Source organism: Rhea americana, unplaced genomic scaffold, assembly GCF_003343005.1.
Source record: "Rhea americana isolate MKP2758 unplaced genomic scaffold, rheAme1 scaffold_92, whole genome shotgun sequence".
Classification (NCBI taxonomy): Eukaryota; Metazoa; Chordata; class Aves; order Rheiformes; family Rheidae; genus Rhea; species Rhea americana.
Window position 1 is genome coordinate 2,673,856 of NW_028187111.1, and position 19,916 is coordinate 2,693,771.

At 44.9% G+C, this 19,916-nt stretch overlaps 1 protein-coding gene across 4 annotated transcripts; it reads right to left on the reverse strand.

Annotated features, from left to right (window-relative positions):
• Positions 1–18,781, reverse strand: CTC1 (CST telomere replication complex component 1). 4 transcript variants are annotated; one of them, XM_085324682.1, is made up of 24 exons: positions 18,709–18,781; positions 18,485–18,627; positions 16,047–16,293; positions 14,912–15,111; positions 11,323–11,467; positions 10,645–10,947; positions 10,313–10,441; positions 9,759–9,985; positions 7,991–8,165; positions 7,679–7,879; positions 7,322–7,448; positions 7,006–7,120; positions 6,274–6,736; positions 5,860–5,949; positions 5,400–5,543; positions 5,019–5,089; positions 3,857–3,966; positions 3,357–3,522; positions 3,004–3,090; positions 2,760–2,919; positions 2,223–2,287; positions 1,825–1,987; positions 1,553–1,679; positions 1–483 (listed from the first exon to the last, which is right to left on the reverse strand). In XM_085324682.1, the coding sequence occupies exons 1-24, from the start codon at positions 18,754–18,756 to the stop codon at positions 323–325; spliced, it is 3,867 nt and encodes a 1,288-aa protein (XP_085180808.1). In that variant the 5' UTR covers positions 18,757–18,781; the 3' UTR covers positions 1–322. The 4 variants fall into 4 exon arrangements, with proteins under 4 accessions (XP_085180808.1, XP_085180809.1, XP_085180810.1 ...); XM_085324683.1 differs by lacking the exon at positions 3,004–3,090; XM_085324684.1 differs by lacking the exons at positions 18,485–18,627; positions 18,709–18,781 and adding an exon at positions 16,460–16,636.
• Positions 18,782–19,916: the final 1,135 nt, after the last annotated feature.

Sequence of the window (19,916 nt, forward strand, 5' to 3'; positions counted from 1 at the left end):
TTATTTAAACTGCATTTTAATAGCTTTATTTACAGTAGACATTACTATATAAAATATACACACTGTGCTTTATAGGCCCAAAGCAGTAGTTACTATGTAGGAGATACTGAACATATCTCCCTCAAAATGTAGCCCTGGTGGCAATGGTCCAGAGTGACCATTCAGGAATTCCACAACTCACAGCAGTTTCCTGGTTACACCCTTCACCCGCTGCTCGCAGGCCCATGCTCTCACTAGAAAGGAGGAAAATAAAGAGCTCCCAACCTCACACATCTCCGTATTTCTTCTCTCACTGGCAGAAGTGTTAAGTACCGCCTCCAACTCAGCAGTGGCTAGATGTCCTTCTAATCCTCTCACTGTTCAGACAGCATAAGGCTTTCTGTTCTACTTCTTCCACGTTCAGGCACAGCAGGCTTGGTCGAGGTTGTACTTGCGACACAAACTCCACTTCACCACACCGAAAATTTATCAGCTGTAGTGGAGCTGAGGTGGAAGGATAAAAACTGTAAAAACTCCATACAAGATTCCTTCCAGCACACAACTGTGAAAGTTACTGGGGGTAGGGAAGGGAAGGCCTTGCAACAGCTGCTTGGCATCTGCTAAACTACAAAGGACAGGAAGATTAAGGAATGCAGTATGAGAGCAGACTAGTGCATTTGGCCAGGACACTTCCAAGCAGGAGGAAACAGCGTGAATCATTGAACTATGTGCTGTTCTGCACTGGGTCATGTATCTTCTTCCACCAACAGCACCCTGGTCTTACAGACAGTGCTATATGATCTCTAAAGATGTTGTCTCAACAGCAGAGCATCCTCTGGTGAGCTTAACAATTTAACTCCTACAGTGCCTGGACCTGTACGCAAGTGGTAATGTTAGCATAAGCATCTTGAGATTGTCCACTTCACACAGTAAAGTTGCCTTTGCACAGTTGCGGCAACAAGCTCAGACACCAGCAACTGTGAATTCAAAGCTCTTCAARACTCCAAATTCTGGGATCTTAGTGAGGATTTCCAGGCCTAGTCTTGACTTTACCTACTGTCCTGGATGAGGCCAGGTGATTTGAGAAGCCTGCATAATAACTCTGGGAAGAGACCATTTCATCCCAGGACTAGGAAAGTTACTTTGAAAGAAAGGGGGCTATGTGTTTCCACATTGGGGAGTGGGAAGGCAGAGAGGAAAGGCAACAAAACACATTCTCCTCCCCCTGWACCCCTTAGAACAATTAATCTTGGTAATTTTAGCTGATGTATTTTCCTGGAATTTGAATGGAAGACTTCCAAGTTCCTCACAACTGGGAGGACCATTCAGTATCATGTTGTTGTGTAAAATAAACTTTCATAAATAACATTTTTGTGTAAAGTGATTTTTATATGTGCTATATTTTTGCAGTCACTGTTCTGCTAAGACCTCTCAGATCTATGCTGCAGAATTCACAGTACCAGAGAAACCCTCCAAAGTTTTTGTTTCGTAGGTAGTGAGGGCACTCTCCTCCAGCATAATGAGGCAGCTCCTCCCTTCCCAAGCTGAGCAGTACACAAGCCACAGTGCTTACCAGGCTGTGAAATCTTGGAGGGCTTCCTATCTAGGCTGAAATCCAGCAGGATAGGGCGACAGATAAGAGGACTCCTACACAGGCTCCTTAGGTAGCAGGCAATGAGATCCTCAGGTTCCTCAACACACTGAGGAAGGAAAGGGAGTGCTGTCAGTGAATTTGTGGAGGGAGGCAGAGAGCCACAGGAATGCCTGCAGCAAAGGGGGGAAATCCAGCCCAACTGAGGCTCAAGCCTCGCACACTGTAAATCATTGCCAAAATGACCGACTCACCCCTGTCCCCGTAGCTTCCCCATGCTGGATGGACACTCTGCCTCTGCTCTGCACACAGTTCTGCACAGCTTCCCACTCAAGGGGGCTCAGACCCAGCACTGCCCCTACATGTTGGTTCCTGCACAACACCAGCGCTTCACCTGTTCCATCCTCCACCAGCACCCTACAGACAGGATGAGCCAAGTAAGAAGTGGAGGGAGGTCAGAAGGGCAAGGCTCTGCTCTTTCAGGAGGGAATGGATCTCAGGGAATAGAGAGGGAAGGCTGTTTCACACCTGGGAAGACATGAACTTTAACTTCTACCTTTGCTAGTCCGCCCGTACCCCAYCCTTGACCTGCCTTTCTTTACACACCCTTAAATGGTATTATCTTCCCACCTCTTCTCTCTCCAGCACTTACCGCGCACTGGCTTGTCTCACTCCTATGTGCGATGGGCAGGGTGGATTGTGCCGGGTGCACTTCCCCTGAAGGAAGAGTAAAGCTACAGCTGTCTATGGTGGATATGTGAGAGAGAAGATGAAGGGCCAGTGCCTTTTTTTAAGCCTCCTAAAGAAGTATGCAATGGATCAAGGAACTTCATCTCCAATGAATGTCTTGGGAATAGTTTGTATGGGGAGAGAAAGAACTGCTGCAAGGTGGCGAAACCCAACAGCAATGAATGTAGGACAAGCAGAACATTAACACAGCAGGATTCTCCCCTGAATACCCTCCCCCTCCCTCCAGCCCTAGCTGCAGCCTTGCCTGGTATCAGCTGCACACTTCTAATAGTTTGCCATTTTGGTCCCTTTCTATCATGCAAATCTTTTTCACACACTGGAAGAAGAGGCTGTGGAATTGGGAGAGGAACTCTGTTTCTTCTGTATGGTAGCATAGGATGTGTCCGAGTAGAAAACCTGAACGGCTCCTCCCATACTATCCCYGTGGCAGCTTGAGTACCTCTTTGAAGATGCTGTTGCAAAGTGAGCAAACCCATTGCAGGGACAGAGTCAGTACACASGACAAGTGGCATAAAATCCGTGCCTGGGGCACATTTTGTAGCTGAAATTGCAAGTTGGACAGAAACACTAATGAGGGCGATGAGGCTTCTCCTGCAGGACTAGAAGAGACAGGAATGAGACAAACTTGCAACAGAGAAAAAATTCTTGAAACAGTGAAAGGTGGAAACAGACCCTAGACTCACCTAGAAGGAAGAGGYAAGTGAGAAGCTGGCAGAGACATGATGCTTATACAGCTGGAGGCAATGTATGTGCAATAAACATTATGGAATCTGCAATATGACAGGGTAAATATCAGAAACAGTTTGTAGAAACAAAATTACCCGGTCTCCTTGGGATGGTTGGGATGGATTTTCTGTAACAATCTGTAACATTGTAGGAAAATCATTTATAGTAAGGGCTGAGGAGACAGAAAAGTAAGGACAAGGGATGAGAAAAGTGACAGGTCTTTGTGAGAGGAGAGATTAAGAGACAATTTCAAAGACAGTAATGGAGGTCAGAGCTGGGGTTTGGGTCAAGGTTTAAAAGACAGGAATACCTGGAGATCTTGCGTTCCAAGTTCTGGAAGAGGACCTTGGCCCCAGGCAGCAAACCCCAGAGATGCTGCAGGTAGGCAGCAGCAATATAAACATCCAGCACAACAGGGGAGCCAGGGGCAACAGAGACGCTGAGCTTCACGCTGTGATCACTGGCTAGCAGACTCCCTAAGACGGCACACAACCACAGATACCATGAGCTCACACACAGCTAATGGGCTAGTCCACCCCTGACCTGTCTCTACTAGATGTATTTTCCCTCCTTGGATAGTGAGGCCATCACTGCTCCACTTCACAAACTTTTTAAGCGTGGTGTTCCCATCCCCAGTGCACAAAGAGAGTGAAGTTTCCCAACCCTGTGGCATGCAATGGGATGCAGAATCCTGCCATACTTCCACCTACTCTCAGGTATGCAAGCAGAGTTAGCCAAGTACTTTAGCTCCCTAGAATAGAAAGATGCAAGAATAGATCTGTTACCTGACACAGGCTGTCACATCCTTACCTTTCTGCTGTAGGCTACTGAGAGGCACCGATGGCTTCTCATTCTTGGGAGAGGCACACAAGGTCCTCTCCACTATCTCACCAGTGAAAGAAACAAGGGAACCTGTGAATCTGAGAGCACATCAGAATCAAGGGTCTTTGCCTTGCTTTGGAGGCAAAAGGAGCAGATAAAGGTCTGACCCAGACTGCAGCTACAAAGGACAGGAGGAAGTGCAGTGCTATCACAGTTGACCTCGACTTCCCCAGCTTTGGTGCCCATGCCTGGCCATAGAGCAAGCTACAGACATGTTCTCCAGCACATAACAGCCCAACACAACCCACCTACTCCTCCACAAGGAAGCCCTGAAACAATAGCTAAGAGTAGCAGATATAAAGACTGAAACAGGCCATGTACTCATCACAACACTGTAGCTTAGGAGTGCAGAGTAGCTGGGGACAGAAACAGCACAGCTTCCCCCCAAAATATGGCATGAAGCTGTGACAGTCTAGACATGGCGTACAGTCCACCTCACTGCCTGTAGGGGAACCTGCCCCTGAACACCTGAAATACTGGATTCAAGGTAGCTTGCTGCAGCCTGCCCTGCCCAGCAAGTCCCTTGATCTTGCCTTCTGTATCTTCAGACTCAGCAATGAAGAAAAGAGGGCAGACATCAGTTTTCCTTTTTGCCTAATTCCTATTCGTTTTCCATGATTAGATGAAGCCAAACAGAGGAGAACTCACTTTACTACAAGGCACCGGTGAAGATTTCAGTGTGCAGGCATATCACCCCAGATTAAATATACTTTGTAAATAAAAGTTTCTAACCCTAGCACTTGTTTGAACAAATTGCAACCCCCCCCCCCCAAAAAAAAAAAAAAAAAAAAAAAAAGCCTTATTCCACCCGCTGCTTCCGCTTCCACTTCTGACTGGATTTTAGCAGAGACCTTTGGCACCTAGTTCACACTACTAGTAGCTCAAGTGTTTTCTGTATACCATTTGTCAGTCTTGTCATCTACAACCCCTTTTTTTTTTCATAAACTGGTTAGGGTTGTTTGGGACTACATGCACATAGGAAGATTTCCAAACAATATTTCCAAGATGGATAATTCACCACTGGTTTAATGCGGTATCTTCTCAATTCTCTAAAGCTCAACCACCTCTAGTATGAGGAAAACCAACATACCTGCTGCTAAGTACTTCTGGAATAGAGAAAATTCTCTGCTCCATGCGTGTCAGCACCGACTTGGCTGCCAGCTAGAAGTGGAGGAGACAGACTCAAAATGATTGCAGTTTATAGCTATGTCCAGTTGGCAGAGTTGTGACCAGCCAGTCTCAACAGAGACAAGCTCTAAACACTTAGAACTAGTTTATACCAAGCAATTGATGCTTCCTCCCCAAATCAATTCCAAGGTAGGAAAATGTCAAGCCCATTGATGGCCTCTGATGGAGCTTACAGCAGAATGGTCTAATCAACACAGCATTCTCTAGCTAGAGTTTTCTGAGCTAGTTCTGAAGAGATCTACAAGCCACCTACAAAAATTCAGAGCAATAGGACTCTGCATACCTGATGCTCAGTCAGACAGGAGATCCACGTCTCATGCTGTAAGTGCCAGGTATCCGGCACAGGCAAGCACCCAGGGCAGGATGATCTGCTCGGGAATCTTGCTGGCACAGGTGGAAAACAGAGCGTGTCAAACACTTCTAAGTCCTAAGAGAGCAGTGACAGTGTAAGGCAAAGGAGAAAATTATTAAGGGAAAGGAGATGAAAACTGTTCAGGGAAAGAGGCCCACTGAGGAACAATGGTTAAAATATATAGATAGATAAATAGATAAAAAAACTAACACATGCTGAACTCAGAGCTCTGAAGATTTTAACTAAGCACAGAACTGAAGCAGATCCCTGGCAAGATGGAGGTGAACTCCAAGCCTCAAAAGAGCTTAGTCACTTCTGCGACTCCTCATCTCCCAGACGTAGTTCTGTAAGAGTTCTACAACAGGAAACAGCAGGACAACCTCCCCCTTACCGAGCAGTGGGGGACAATGAAGCGATACAGTCCATCCAAGTGCAGAAATGGAAACCATCGCAGCGATTTCCCCATAAAGAGCAGTAGAGCCTTGGGAGAAAAAAAAAAGTGAGAAAATGAAAAACACAGTAAAAAGAGAGTGAGCCCAGCAGAGGATGTCTTCTGCAAGAAGTGAGGTTAGCACCATCAGGGCTGAGGGAAAGCAGATGCATTTACAGCAAACTGACAGAGAGGAGACGGAACTTCCTTGGGGTCGCAGGAAGGAAGTTACCTGCAAAAACATACATCTATACCCAAGGCAAAAATCATCCTCCCATTGATTAGAAATTTCGGTTCTAAATCATCGGACAGGCTCCTTCAGAAGCCAGCTCACACCCTTAGCCAACCACCCCCAAACCACCCCTCATGCCTCACTTCCTGCTGTGTTATGCCCTCTTCTCCATGATAGTTGGTCTCCTCCAGCTCTGGCAGACTGGCAGTTTTTCTGGGATGGCTCCACAATTGAGGTCTGTCCATCCACAGCACTGTAGCTTGGAAACTGCACTGCAGCTCCTGCCCCTCTCCGTTTCCTTCACCGGGTAGTTGGTAATTGCGTAACATAAGCCCTTCCTTCTGAGTTACCACGAACAGGCGAGATACACAGCTGGTTTTTCCCATGTCGCTCTGGTCCCTCTGACAGCTTTCATTTCTTTCAATATCTGGCTTGGGATCTTCCAATTTCAGCACTTTCGCCTCTGGAATTTCCAGCTCAGATGCTGAGCTGCCATCATCCTTTTTCCTCAAAGAAGAGCTGTTTCTGCTCCTAGAACTCCTCTGGATTTGTACTTCAGGAGTCTGGAGAACCAGCACATCCTCAAAGTAGAACTGCACATACACACTGAAATGAGAAGTAGTAGCAGTAACATTCCCTGCTGCTGACATGTGGCCTTCCAAACCAGGTAGTTGGGACTGCCCAGCAGGTATTGATATATTCTCAACAAAACAGAGAAAGTAATCTGCTGCTGATACAAATTTCCTTTCCTTTGAGTAGCAAGGGAGAGTTGCTTTGGCACTGAAATATTGTGCTGATAAGCAGCTTTACTATGATCCTAAATAACTGTGGAATTGTAAAGGGATTTTACCCAGGGAATGAATAAAGGTACTCACCTGTTTTTTTTCTCCCTCACATGCTCTAGATTTGCCAACTGATTCCAGGAGGGAAAATCGCTCCGAAGGAATCTCTCCACTACAAGCTGGTAGGCTTCCACTTGCAAGAGAGACCCTGCAAAAACAACAGAGAAAGAAGATGAGYGAGTAATAGGAGAATATAAAAACAGCAAGCTCGATTTCCTCATTTTAAAGTCACAAGGCTAGGCAGYGACAGTTCAGCATTTCCATACCAAATCTCCTCTTCCTTGTTTTGGAGCAGGATAGCTGAACAATAAAAGCCCAGCACACTCAAATTTGGCTTAGCAAGACATACCTATGAGAGCTGTGTTGGCAAAGGGGCTACCATCTTTATGGGCTATCACACAGGGAAGTGTGCTGCTCTTGTCCTGCAGATGGAGGGAGCTGCTCCTGGAGGAAACTCTCAGCACACCCAATAATATCTGCAACAGAAAGGAAGTTGCAAAGAGCATCAAACAATTCCCAGCTTTGAAGGCCATAAATCAAAGGGCATAACAGCAGCCTGAAATCAGCCTGTATTCAGCACACTACAGACAAGAAACGCAGTGTTATCCCCCAAAAGAAATGGGCAAAGGAGAGCACACGCGCTGGAAAAGATGGGAACAACAGGGAGCTCTCAGGGCAGAGATAGTAAAAGGAACAAGGCACTTACCACTYGGGGCTGAAAACTTCCTGCTGAGAACATGCAGTAGGACCAGGCCAGTCTGCGATTCAGCTCCTGAGTGCCCATGTGCTGCGCCTCTGAGGGGGACAGCAGCTGTGATGGACAGAAGTTGTCCCAGTTCTTCTGTTTCGCTACACAACACAGTTCAGACAGAGATGGGGTCTGGCATGGGGGGTCCAGAGTACAATACTAAGGGGGGGGATGGAGAGGAGGACCAAAAAAAAAAAAAAAAAAGAGAGAGAGAGAATCAAAACAAACCAATTTTCTTCCCATCAAACAGCTTGTGGAGCACTGTCCCACCTGCAGCAGTGGACAATGGTGTCTTTTTGCTAGCATTTCATTATAAATATCTCTTGTTTCCTCTCTGCCCGATACTATTCCTTGCAGAAGTGGRACAAGGAACTTCTCAGCAGCTCCACAGTGTTGGTGCACAGAGCTCCGCAACAGTTGCCGGCGTCCAAAGAAACAAGAAAACCTRAAAAACGTTATAGTTAGACGCATTAGTAGTCTTCACTTTTAGGAGGGTTGCGCATAATTCAGGGATTCTTTTGATTTGTTACAAGCGAATATGGGGTACAGGAGCAGAGCTAAAGACAGTACAAAAAGAACATGAAGTGATTAAAAAAAAAAGGGGGGGGAGGAGCATTTAAGGTTGATGCAGATTTATGTAAGGCAACCAGACAAGGAACAGGAAGATATACAGAAATGGGGAGACTGGTAAAACCCCAGAACACAAGTGTACAAAAGAACCCACCCAGAGATAATCTCCCTCTAAGTCACACAAACAGACCTCCCTGCATTTTGGCTAAGCTTCATTTTAAGTTTGATCACTTATTGTTAGGTATACCTGACTTTCTTTCACAGGATGAAAATCGCAAGGTAGAACAAAATACACAGTTTGCTCTCATTCATTTCTTCCTTGTATTGGGTTCCTTTCAGAAGTCTAGCTCACTGTTTTTGCATGCCTGGAAGTGGCTACACTGCCAGTCAAAAAATAAAATAAAATAATAATAATAAAAAAGCTTACTAATAGAAGGTGAAGTCAAATAAAAAAAGGTAACTAACTTACAGGAACAATTTTGAAGCAATGAAAGGACTTGGCAAGCACAATGAAAGTAACTGAAAAAGTTAGTAACAAAAAATGAAACTTGTAGCTAGCACTCATTCCAGAGGCAGAATTGAAACTGTTTTATTAGCAAGTGTAGTAAAAACTCCACGATGTCAGTAAAGCATATGAAGACAGTGCATTCTATAAAATGCTATTAATTGACTGCCTGAGATTAAACATATACCTGTTTGTCAAGCTCTGTAGCAGGGGTTACAGTGACCAACCATAATTATACTAGAACAAACAAATATTTTCACTAATAGAACCYAAAAGTAAACCCAGAAACCAGCCTAGAGTTACAGTGCAAATAGACAGTGTAGCCATCAGGGAGAGTGAGCTCTTCAGCACAATGCCATCTGGGAGGCTGAGGGATAAGCATGTACAGGAAAACCTGCTACAATAGAGGTTCTCAAATGGATGCTCACACTACTGACAATATTCCAAACATCTCAAGGCAATCTGCAGAGCCACTGCTGCTGCTGAGACCCAGCTCCTCACAAAAGCCAGTACCTACAGTTCTCTGTATTGGCTGTAATCTGACTGAAACAGCAGTTTCCAGCTCCAGCCACAGTGCCCACCTTTATCTGCCAGGAAACCAGGTTGGAAGGTGCACATCCCTACAGGGCTTCCATATTTCAAGACAAAAGTTCTCAGGCAGGAGTATGTGAGCACATGCTCTGGGGCACTGCAGCTTCAGAGAACAGTGGGCTTACTGTACATGCACTTGAAAAAACATACAGAATTTCCTGGTAAGAGCAACTGCAAGGCACAAGTGACTGGACTACTGGCGGATGGGAAATCTAGATGTATGTTAACCTCATGCTACTAAGCCAGAAGCAATTGCTGCTGCRATTGGTAGTACTCAAGCACAGCAACTTTGTGAACACCCGGTCTAGAGGTGCCCAGATAGCCTACAGAACATATTTCCTCATAACCTGGCCTCAGAAGGACTGTCCTCACCTCTCCTCGAATGTCTCCAGGAGGCTCACCAGCCAGAGGTAGAGTGGCAGATCAAGATTATAGCGGAAGAGCAGCTGTAAGTAGAGATTTCCTGAAGAGACAGTTGGCTGGTAGAAAGTGCTGAGCCTTGAAAAACTCTTCAGCACAACAGTGCTGTTCAGGCAAGCACCAAGTACAATGGAACAGAAGGATACCAGAGGTTTCTGTAGGAGGTGGACGTCGACGAGCTAAGAAACACAGACRCACAACTGAATAGAGAAGAGATGACTGTTCTGCCACCATTCACCAAAACTATCACCCCACACCAAATGCTCTCCATTGGATTAATGATAAGCCAAATGGGCCTTGAAAGATCTGACACTGCTAGAGGAGGAATCACATCATTTCAACTCCTATGGCCAAGCCCAGACAGTCAGATCCCTGGTTTTGTGTAGGCACTTGCTGACAAAGATTTAACGTTACTGTTAAAAAGATTCCCACATTCTTATGAGCCATCCTCAGAGCCTGGGTCTTATTCACTGAATGCTTTATTTCTCATCAGTCTCATAAACTACCTTCACACRTGCTCCTGGTCGAAGTCCATGTGCACAGTTCAACAACTGCTGGTAAGCAAGGCACAAGCAGACTTTGTTATCTAGTTCAAAGAGACCAGCTTGGGCATTGAGGATTTTGGTGACAGTCCCCTAGATAAAAAGCAAACAGTTAAACTACTAACAATCAGTTATCAAACAGAATAGTTACAGGAGTGTAYAGAGCCCTAGAATATAAGGGACCCAATGGCCTGACTCACAGGGAAATTTATCTGCGAGGCAAAGGAGGCCTTACAGATCAGGAGCTGAAGCCCCAAGAGCACAAGTGAGTAAAGGCTAACGTTGCAAATTCTTACCTCATACGAGATGATCTTGGACTCTTTGGTTGATTCCAGCCTTTCCTCTTTAACCTCCAGCTCTGAGGAGTCACTGAACTGCACAGAGGCCTCAGGGGAAGCAGGTTGAGGGAATTCTCCTTGCCAAGCACTGTCCAGGGGCTGCTCCTTCACCTGCTCGGCACAGTAGGGCAGGAGGCACGAAGAGACACCAGTGACAAACACCCTCTGCCCAGATCTCTTCAGACTGGACATACTCAGGCCTGTTACTATGTACCTGTGGCCCAGCTGGAGGGCATGGTGCCATGCTTGCTGGTTGGGTTTCTAGAGCAGAGAAACCAAAAACAACATGAGCACCTCCTTCATTGAAGAAAATTCCCCCTTCCTGGGCCCTGATAACCCAATTCAAAACCTTTTCTGCTATGACAACTGCATCACACTCTATCATAAGTGGGAAATCTGCAAATGATTCAGGGGCACTGTAACCGCAGGAGGGAGGAGGTCTGTATTTCTGCATGGCATTAACACTAGACTTCTTATGCACAAGGACTGTTACAGGCCACATGGAATATAAAAATAGCATCAATAGTAAAACAATTAATAAACCAAACTGGGAAGTCAAGGGCAAGCCTCAATGAATGGATTAACCAGCACCTGCACAGATACAGTTGGTAAATTGGCAAAGTTGCAAGAACTTACCTGCACCAGCACAGGGACTGTGACAGCTGAAATGAAGCACTTCAGAAACAGAAAGAAGAATGTCTTGTGGTGAATACAAAGGAGAGGGCTGAGTTTGGCCAGCTCACCTGCTACATTGAGCTTTGATCTTTTCTTACATGGAATCCTAGAGGGAAATTGAAGAAGCAAACAAAATCAGACATGAAAGAAGAACTTAAAAGTATGCCAAAAACAAAGTATGCAAATATGCAACACACATATTCTAGAAATAAAGGATYCTACAGAGTAACAAAAAGCATCTCTCTCAGAGAGGCATGCTGTTCTTAAAACAATACTTGGCTACAAAATGATTACCTTAATTTTTATATACTAAATCCCTTAGACAATTTTAAACCCTTAATATCTGAAGACAGCAAGATTTAGTTCAACAAATTCACATGTTCCAAGACAATGGTCAGATTATGAAAAGCTTTAGCACAAAGGAGAAGCTAATAATAAGTCAAAACAAAGTAAAATAAGTCACAAGCAATTCTTCAGCAGAAAACAGAACTTGATATTTTAGATCCATGCAATGTGACACTGTGGAAACTCTAAGTCTAGAAACAAAAATGACTGGAAAGCAACAATAGTGTCTTCCTGACAAACTTGGCACAGGGAGAAAGAACAGCAAAACTTAAAGCAGATAGGATGGGAGGAGAGGGAAAGAGTGGGAGGAAAAACATTTCTTCAGCCATTTCTATTTGTCAAATTTCCATTTCAACTCCTACTGGACTTAAATATAAGCATCCCACTTATTCTAAACAAACACATTCTTCATTCTCAGATATAAAAACAATTATGTAACTTTACGACTTTTTTWAAAGAGATATCAAAAACCTCAACACACACAAGTACCAAGAACAACATTAAAGATGTTATCAGTCAAGTCATTAAAGAATCATCTCAACCAATCAGATACATATCTTAATAACACATAGTGCATCTGTACATGGTTGCAACCACTGCATTTAAATTGCATGATACTTTCCACCGTACAATTCAAATTTCAATTATGCAGAATTCTTACAATCTTTTTTCTAGTAAATTTTTAATTTCTACTACTTGCAGTGTTTCTTTCTGTACTCAATAGAGCAAATGATGCACAMGGAAGCTGGACACATCACACATACAAAAAGAGCAACCAAGTAGAGCAACAGAATCTAAACATGCCAGCTTTGATTCTGTTTATCCTGCAGTAATTGTGGTTCTTTAAACTGTTAAATCTATTATAGACTCCACTATAGTTGGGCATACACTCATGTGCACAAAGACACACGATTCTCACTAAATACATTGGGATTGCACACAGGCTCTGTGTTTCCTCATACTTTTACACAAGGGCAAAGAGGGTGAAATTGCTTCAGTACCTTTCAGTTCCTGGTATTGACAGCAAATAGAGTGCTGATCTCCTAACCTGCCATCATACTTTTCTGTCATGTCAAGAAGGTACTGTTTAACCAAGGTGARAGGCTCTATATTATGCCTTTGTAGTAGTTCTCAAGCGCTTGCCAGTTTCCAGCATAGGCTAAAGATGTCAGCAATCTGTCAAGGTGTGGCTAAAGGTTCAGTTTTATCTGCCAGCTGATTACAGGTGGAGATAAAAATTCATAGCTCATGTTTGTCATTAGATTTTGCTGTGCTAAAAGGATAGAAATCATGACAAAAGTACATCCAGATGGCCAAAGAAGCTCAGCCCCAGCAGGAGGGCAAGGAAAAGTTCATCACRTGTTCTTTTACCTAATTTCTCTCCAGTTGTCAAATGTGGCTAGGTAAAAAAAAAAGCCCATAGCCTAAGAACTTGTGCTGCAGAGATAAAAACCTTAAACCTAAGGTAAAATATCAGACGAGTAAGAATGCCACAAATTTCAAAACTACAGCATTGGTTAGGATGAATCTTTGACAGACAGGTAAACAAGACAACTGTCAATACAGACAGCTAAATGAGAAGTTGAAATCTGTTGTACTCCACTGAAACATGCCTCAATCTACARCAAGGATTTTGAGATACTGCAATACAGAGTAGAATCAAGGTCAAGTGCAGCTTGAAGTTATGAAGCTGAGTCCAAATCATGCAAACCTGTCCATATGAAAACATTTCTACTTAAAGACTATTTTTGCCCATTTAATGTTTAAGAAACTCTCTTATTAAGAATCTGTCATTAACTGCTGCTGCTTAGCACTGCCTTGTCAGTGTTATTACAACTAGGATTYTCTCTCAAGCAGGCAGAGATTTTTGAAGCCTTGTTTTTCAGAGTAAGGGTTAAGGTACAAAATTCTCTACTAACTCTGCAGCAACAGAGAGCTGGAGCAACTACGCAGTGCATAGGCTCTTTGAACTAGTATCTGCAATAGATTTCTCCTATTAYATAGGGAAGAGGTTACACTCAAATTTGGGTCTGCCATTTTAGAAAACCCTTACGGGGGGTTTACTACAGCTAGGGTACAGTTAGAGCAGAGAAGTGGCTGCAGAGAGAAGTGCTGCTACCAAAACTCAGTACCAGTGGATCATGTCTATTTAGTAATCTGACTGTGGGCACATACATCCGTTCAGCACAACATATACGGCCACTAAGCAGCAACACAAGTTGTATTTTCACTACTGTAAAAAAATAATAATAAAAAAAATCAAGGTTTAGATAATGATGCAAATATTTATTACGTAAAAAGATTGATTTCACTAAACTCAAATGAGAGACACATCGCTACAGAGCACAGTTAAAACTAATGTGGACAATTGGTCAGATATTAGGGACAGGCAGAGGAGCTTTAATTTAACAAGAGCATAATAGCGAACACTAAAATAGGAAAATAGTTTCCTTGTTYAGAAAATTCTGTTGAGCTAAACCAAATATTTCTGCTTAAAATAAGTTTCTAAAGTAAGTTTCTCAAAAGTAGATAAACCCAATTAAAACAAAAGAAACTAAAGCAACCTCATTAATGACATTTTAGTGTTATCAACTTACATTAAGACTTCTTTGCTTGAAAAGATAATATTTTATCTAGCACAGCTTGAAATTGTGAACTTGAATACGATTTGCAATTCCATTGACTACATTTTGACATACTGTAGGTTTTATCTGAATTAAAAACAAGTTATTCTATCAGAGTCTTTATCTAACAATCTAATTAGAATTTGGCCAGTGGTTTATACTCATATTAGAATCTAGAATTACCTCTCAATAATACTTTTTGTTTGCTGTAGGTTCAAAAAATTAAGTTGTGCTACTTAAAATAATGAATTTCAACTTACAAGAAAGTTCTTCTGAATGATCAATTTCTTTTCCTACCTTTTCTAGATTATCAAAATACACCAGAAAGTAATCTACAAATTTTTTTATTGTGTTAAAATACAGAATAAAAACTTCCAAAAAAACTACTGGAAAACACAAATGATTACCAGAAAGTGGCTTTATTGCGTAACTTATTCCCAACATTYGCCCTTTCGCTTCTACCGTTGACAGAAACATAATTTGGCTCTTCCTAAGCCACATGCTCCTCATGATGTTGGCAAGTAAGCCTGCCAAACAACAGCAGCAGCACTGTGATGCAGTTAAGCAAACTACGCATTTACCTGGAGGCAAGCAGCGGCTCAGCTGCAGCTGGGTAGATGACAGGAACAGTGCTTAGTACTTTCTTTGGCAGGAGATTTACTGGTATTGGATCCACCAGGATTTCCAGATACCCTACTGTGCCCTGGTCAGTTTGTGGTATATACGCCCAGCTTGGGAAGAGGAACAGTGATTCCAGCCACTCAAGTTCAAAACGCAGGATCTAAGACAAAGGACACTGTAGTTTGAGATAAGCTACAGTACATTTTCTCACTGCCACCTACAGTGTTAATCTACTATTACCTACAAAGTTAATCTCCTCTTCCACATGCACCATGAGCTCTTGTTCTACTGCAGGGAGTACTTTACTGAATGACAGCAGTGTTTTCTGCCCACTCTCCTACTTTGCAAGATATTCTGTGCTTCCATATGCAAATCTAGAACAGATTTGCTGAACTGTAGGGCTACTATTTCCTGGGTTCTGGCCTCTCCCACCCATCAAGGTGAGAATTAATTCACTGCAAGGCTTAGTTATTTCCAGACTACTTTTCTGATCTTCTCACCTGCTTTTTTTCTCCATTTTCAGTTTGACATTCATCCCAGTGTAACTAATACACCTGCACCTAATCTTCAGCTCCTTGATAAGCACAATTTCATTGCTCTTCCRTCATCATTCTAGAGTCCATAGCCTCTTATTTAGACTCCCCTTATTATGACCTTAAGAAGGCTTTCAATCTAATACCACTGTCATTCAAGCTTTTATTTAATGAAAACATGTCATCAGTATGTCTCTGAATGCCCAGTGTAAATTCCCAGAAAGTTATTTCTCCTCCACTGGTTGAAATTTAACAGAGAATATTGCTATCATCTCCAGGTCTYCCAGGCCACCTCATACTGTTGAGAATTTAACAGAACTGGACATTGGGCTTCCCTATCTCTTTTCCCCAAGCAAGTACATTCAATATTTGTACTCCTAGGGATGTAAAATTTGACATAGTCTATCCTCTCCCCAGAACATGAGCTTGTTGTTTTCTCACCTGTAACACAAATGTGTTCTTCCCCAGCTATGTCTTTGGTAGACCATCTGAAGCCCCTAGTGGTCTGTGACACTTCCCAGAAGTGGAAATAAACACATAATCCATCAGACTGAGGACATACCTCACAAGGAATTATCCCAGTATTGTCTTTCACATATAGGCAACCATCTACTGACTTCATTTTGTCCTCTTGTGTTCCATCYGTTAAATAGCCAACCAAGATCAGATAAGCCCGTGGCAAAGAGCTCTGCATAGGTAAAGCACCTTGTCCTTGTCGAGCCCATTCCTTAAATTCATTAGTGCTCCAGGTCAGGTGGCTGCAGCATGGTGTTCTCTGCTGATGCTGTAAGTCAGAGACAGAGATGAAACTGGAAAAAAAAAGAAAAATTAAGATATAAAATGATGTAGGAGAAACCCAGCCTGCAGAGTTTGAAGATTACAGTGATCATTGCAGTGGCCCAGAGCCTATCTAAGTCAGAGAAACCTTAGCTATTGGCATGGTCTGATAATACCACGTGGCAAGAAGCAACTCACTTGCATTTTTTAAGGATCTCTCTGAGCTCAGTCAGCATGTCTGTTCTGCTTGAGCATCATCTTTGAAAACAGACACCCTTTTGTACTACAGTCACCTGGTTGGGGATGCAGAAGACTTGAGGAAAAACAAAACAAAACAACTGAGGGTTAACAAATAGACTATGTTTTCAAGCATGCATGGGTAGAACAGTTATCAGTTCAGGCATTTTTAGCTTGAATGGGAGACACCATGAGAAAAATCACAGCTCAAGGCAGTCTACTTGTCAGCAAGGAACACTGGTAAAAACAGACTGTTACCCAGCTAGCAATTTTAGGCTGTGCCTTCACTTCCAAGAACACAGCCAGGCTAACCCCTTGAAACGTTAAGCCTACTCTCTTGATGGTTTGGGKKTTTTTTTGTTTGTTTTTGAAAGGGTTTTAACACTAAATAACAACTATAGATGAAGCTGTTTCCAGTTTAGCATCTACTATGCTTAAACCAGCCAAACTACTGAATATGGGAGAACACGACAGCATCCTCACTAGATTCTCAGCCTTTTCAGCATTTGTATGAYTGTGGTAGCATTTACATTTTTTACACTATTTACATCTTAGCTGTCTATGCTAGAGAATTAACAAAAGCCTTCTGTCCATGCTAAATATCAACACTGACAGAGCTAATACAAACTGGTCTCCAGCTAGTAATTTCAGTACTTGTTTCCAGTGAGGTTATCTGACAATTTTACRTTGTGAAACTAGCTCTCCTCACAACAGCCACTTGCTCAATAGTGGGAGATAATCAAATTTAAATAAGATTAATTTGAGAAGGATCACCTGAAAAGGATAGAGGCAAACCTCTCCATGCGAAGGACTTTAGAGATAGAGCACCACTGGGAATAATGCTGATATCTACAAGCAGGGTACAGTGCTGCTCACATTTTCATTGCATATGTTGATTGCTTCTTGGGTAAGACTAAGACTAAAGACTAAAACTAGAGCAGTACACTGAATCTTGGTTATCACATACAAAGAACTATTGGTCTCTCTTATGATGCTACGGAGCTTGATGACTAGCTGCAGGTAAAATATCCTTACAAGCAAACAGCCTCATACAAAATAAATATCAACTTCCTTTAGCTTTTCTCTATGAATTGCCCTGAATAAAAACCAAATATAGTCTAGAAARAAGCTATGAGACGAGAACAGTGTAGCTGATGTGGAAGATCTACCATGCATGCTTATGGATTGCTACTTGAAATTTAAAGGCTGGAAGTCCCTAACCAGTTCCAGYTGACTTTGTCCCAATACCAGCCATGTCAGGGGTTTTAGCAGACCCTAAGTACCTCATTTTAAGTTGGAGCAAGAGAGTAATTAACATACTCCCAGCAAGTTGCCCCTTTYTCACGACAGTAGGCACTCAAAAGCCTTTCATCAGCTAAATCAAGGCCAATGGTATCCTAGATTCTCCCTCCGTGTGCACACACGCCCGAGGGCAAAGCTTGGCCGACTAACAGCCCACGAGCCCGGGCACAGAGAGGAGTCTCCTGCAGGACCCCAGCGGGAAGGCGCCGCGCGGCGCCKCAGCCGGCTCCGAGCGAGGTGCCCTACTTTGGTCGCACACCCTGCCGGCCACAGACCAGCRGAGCCGGCGCTTCATCGCACCGCAAGCGCGCCCGGGGCAGCCCCGCCAGCGCGCGCGGTTACCGGCCCCAACGGCAGCCCCCTCCCCACATCCGGGGCAGGCAGCGCAGGACGGAAGGAGCGTGTGTCCCCCCTCCAACCGCCGGGCCGCTGCCAGCGCTCGTGAGGGCCTCGCGCGTGGACTCCCCGCGGGTGGGCCCTCTGCAGGGGGATTTCCGTGAGGGGGGGGCGCTACCTTCCCCCCCCCGCCCCGCGCAAGCGGCGAGTGTGTGGGGGGGAGGGGCTTCCGCCGGCAGGCGCTGCGCATGCGCGAGCGACTCGCGSCCTCGCGCGCAACGGTCGCAGGGCGCCTCCTCTCCCCTCCCCTCCCCTTCCCCCCCGATCTCCCCTCCGCCCCGCGGTCACCTGTAGCCGAGCGGCAGGTCCCCGCCGCCTGCGCCCCGCAGGCACTGCAACACCGCGTCCACCGGCGCCGCCTCGCCAGGCCCCTCGCGGGCAGRCAGCGCTCGGCTGGCGAAGGCCTGGGCCGCCTGCAGCCAGCGCTGCTCCTAAGGAGAAGCAGAGAGGACAGGACTCAGCGCCGCTTCCCACGAGGCGGGGAGGGCCCGGAGCCCGCCCGGGTCACTCACCGCCGCGCTGGGCTCCGCCATGGCAGCGCCGGGACGGGCCGTTACCATGGCAACGCGGCGGCGGAGCCCGGCCAACGTGACGCCGTGGGCCCTAGTCTCCGCCCCCTTCCCGTCCTTCCGGCCAATCGGCTCCGCCGCCCCCGCGCGGCGCTCACGTCTTCCCCCCTCCCCGCGCGCTGGCGGCGCCCGGGGCGGGGGGAGGGGCCTGCGCCGGTGCCGTCCTCGCCGGGTCTCAGCCGTTAGGGCCGTGGCCGGCGGTGCGGTGCGGAGGGCAGATACAGGGGTCCCGAAGCGGGGAGGGACTCGGGCTGGGGCTGTTCTGTAGAGCCTGTTTTTTCGAAGCGGTGGCGGCGGTTGGAGCCCCCGGGCAGGCAGTAAACTGAGGTGACTCGTGAGAGAAACCGGATTTGCCCGCTCTGGTGAAAGCTGGGAAGTGGATGTATGCTGATGAGTATGACATTAGTCTAAATGTCAAGCGTGCTCCCGGCTGTAAAATCTCTTTCCTCCCCCCACGCCCCCGCTCGTTCCCCAAAGATCTGCAAAGCGTTGAGGAGGGCCAGAAGTGCTTATGTGAATGTTCGTGGGGATTTCTCTGAAACTTGTGCAGTTTTTAAGAATTTTTTTGGAAGGTTGAAGGTCCATGAGGATTGAGAAGTATGTCTGGTCTACTAATGTGACAGTATGAGATAAAATTGAATCAGTTAAGGGTGTGATCACCACGGAATGTATTCATCATTTCTTTAGGGAATAATTTTGCATTGGCCTTGTTCAAGGCAGGGGAATGAACTAGACGAAACTTAGCAAGTCTCTTCCGTCTCTCAGATGGCTGGAGTCTGATAACACCAGATTACTCTGCTATTTCCTTCCTTCCCAGATCAACAGAAACCCACAGCTGAAAAGGCAGAGTCATTCCACGTTCTAAGTGCAGAAGGGAACCATATAGCTATGTGGCTCTGGTTATTTTGTCCTGTGCATGCACCATTACTGGCTTCTACACAAAGTATAAGCAACTTCAAAAGTATATAAAAAAAAAATCCACAACTTATGGACACGTTTGGCTCACTGTAACAAAATTCAAGCAATGCATAGCGTGAATTGTATACCCAAAAGTGCATAAGCACATGAAACAGGAATACTCAAAAATAGTGCTTGGTGGCTCAGTTTGATACCTGACTGCAGTACAGAGATAATTGCACAAAACAGGAGGA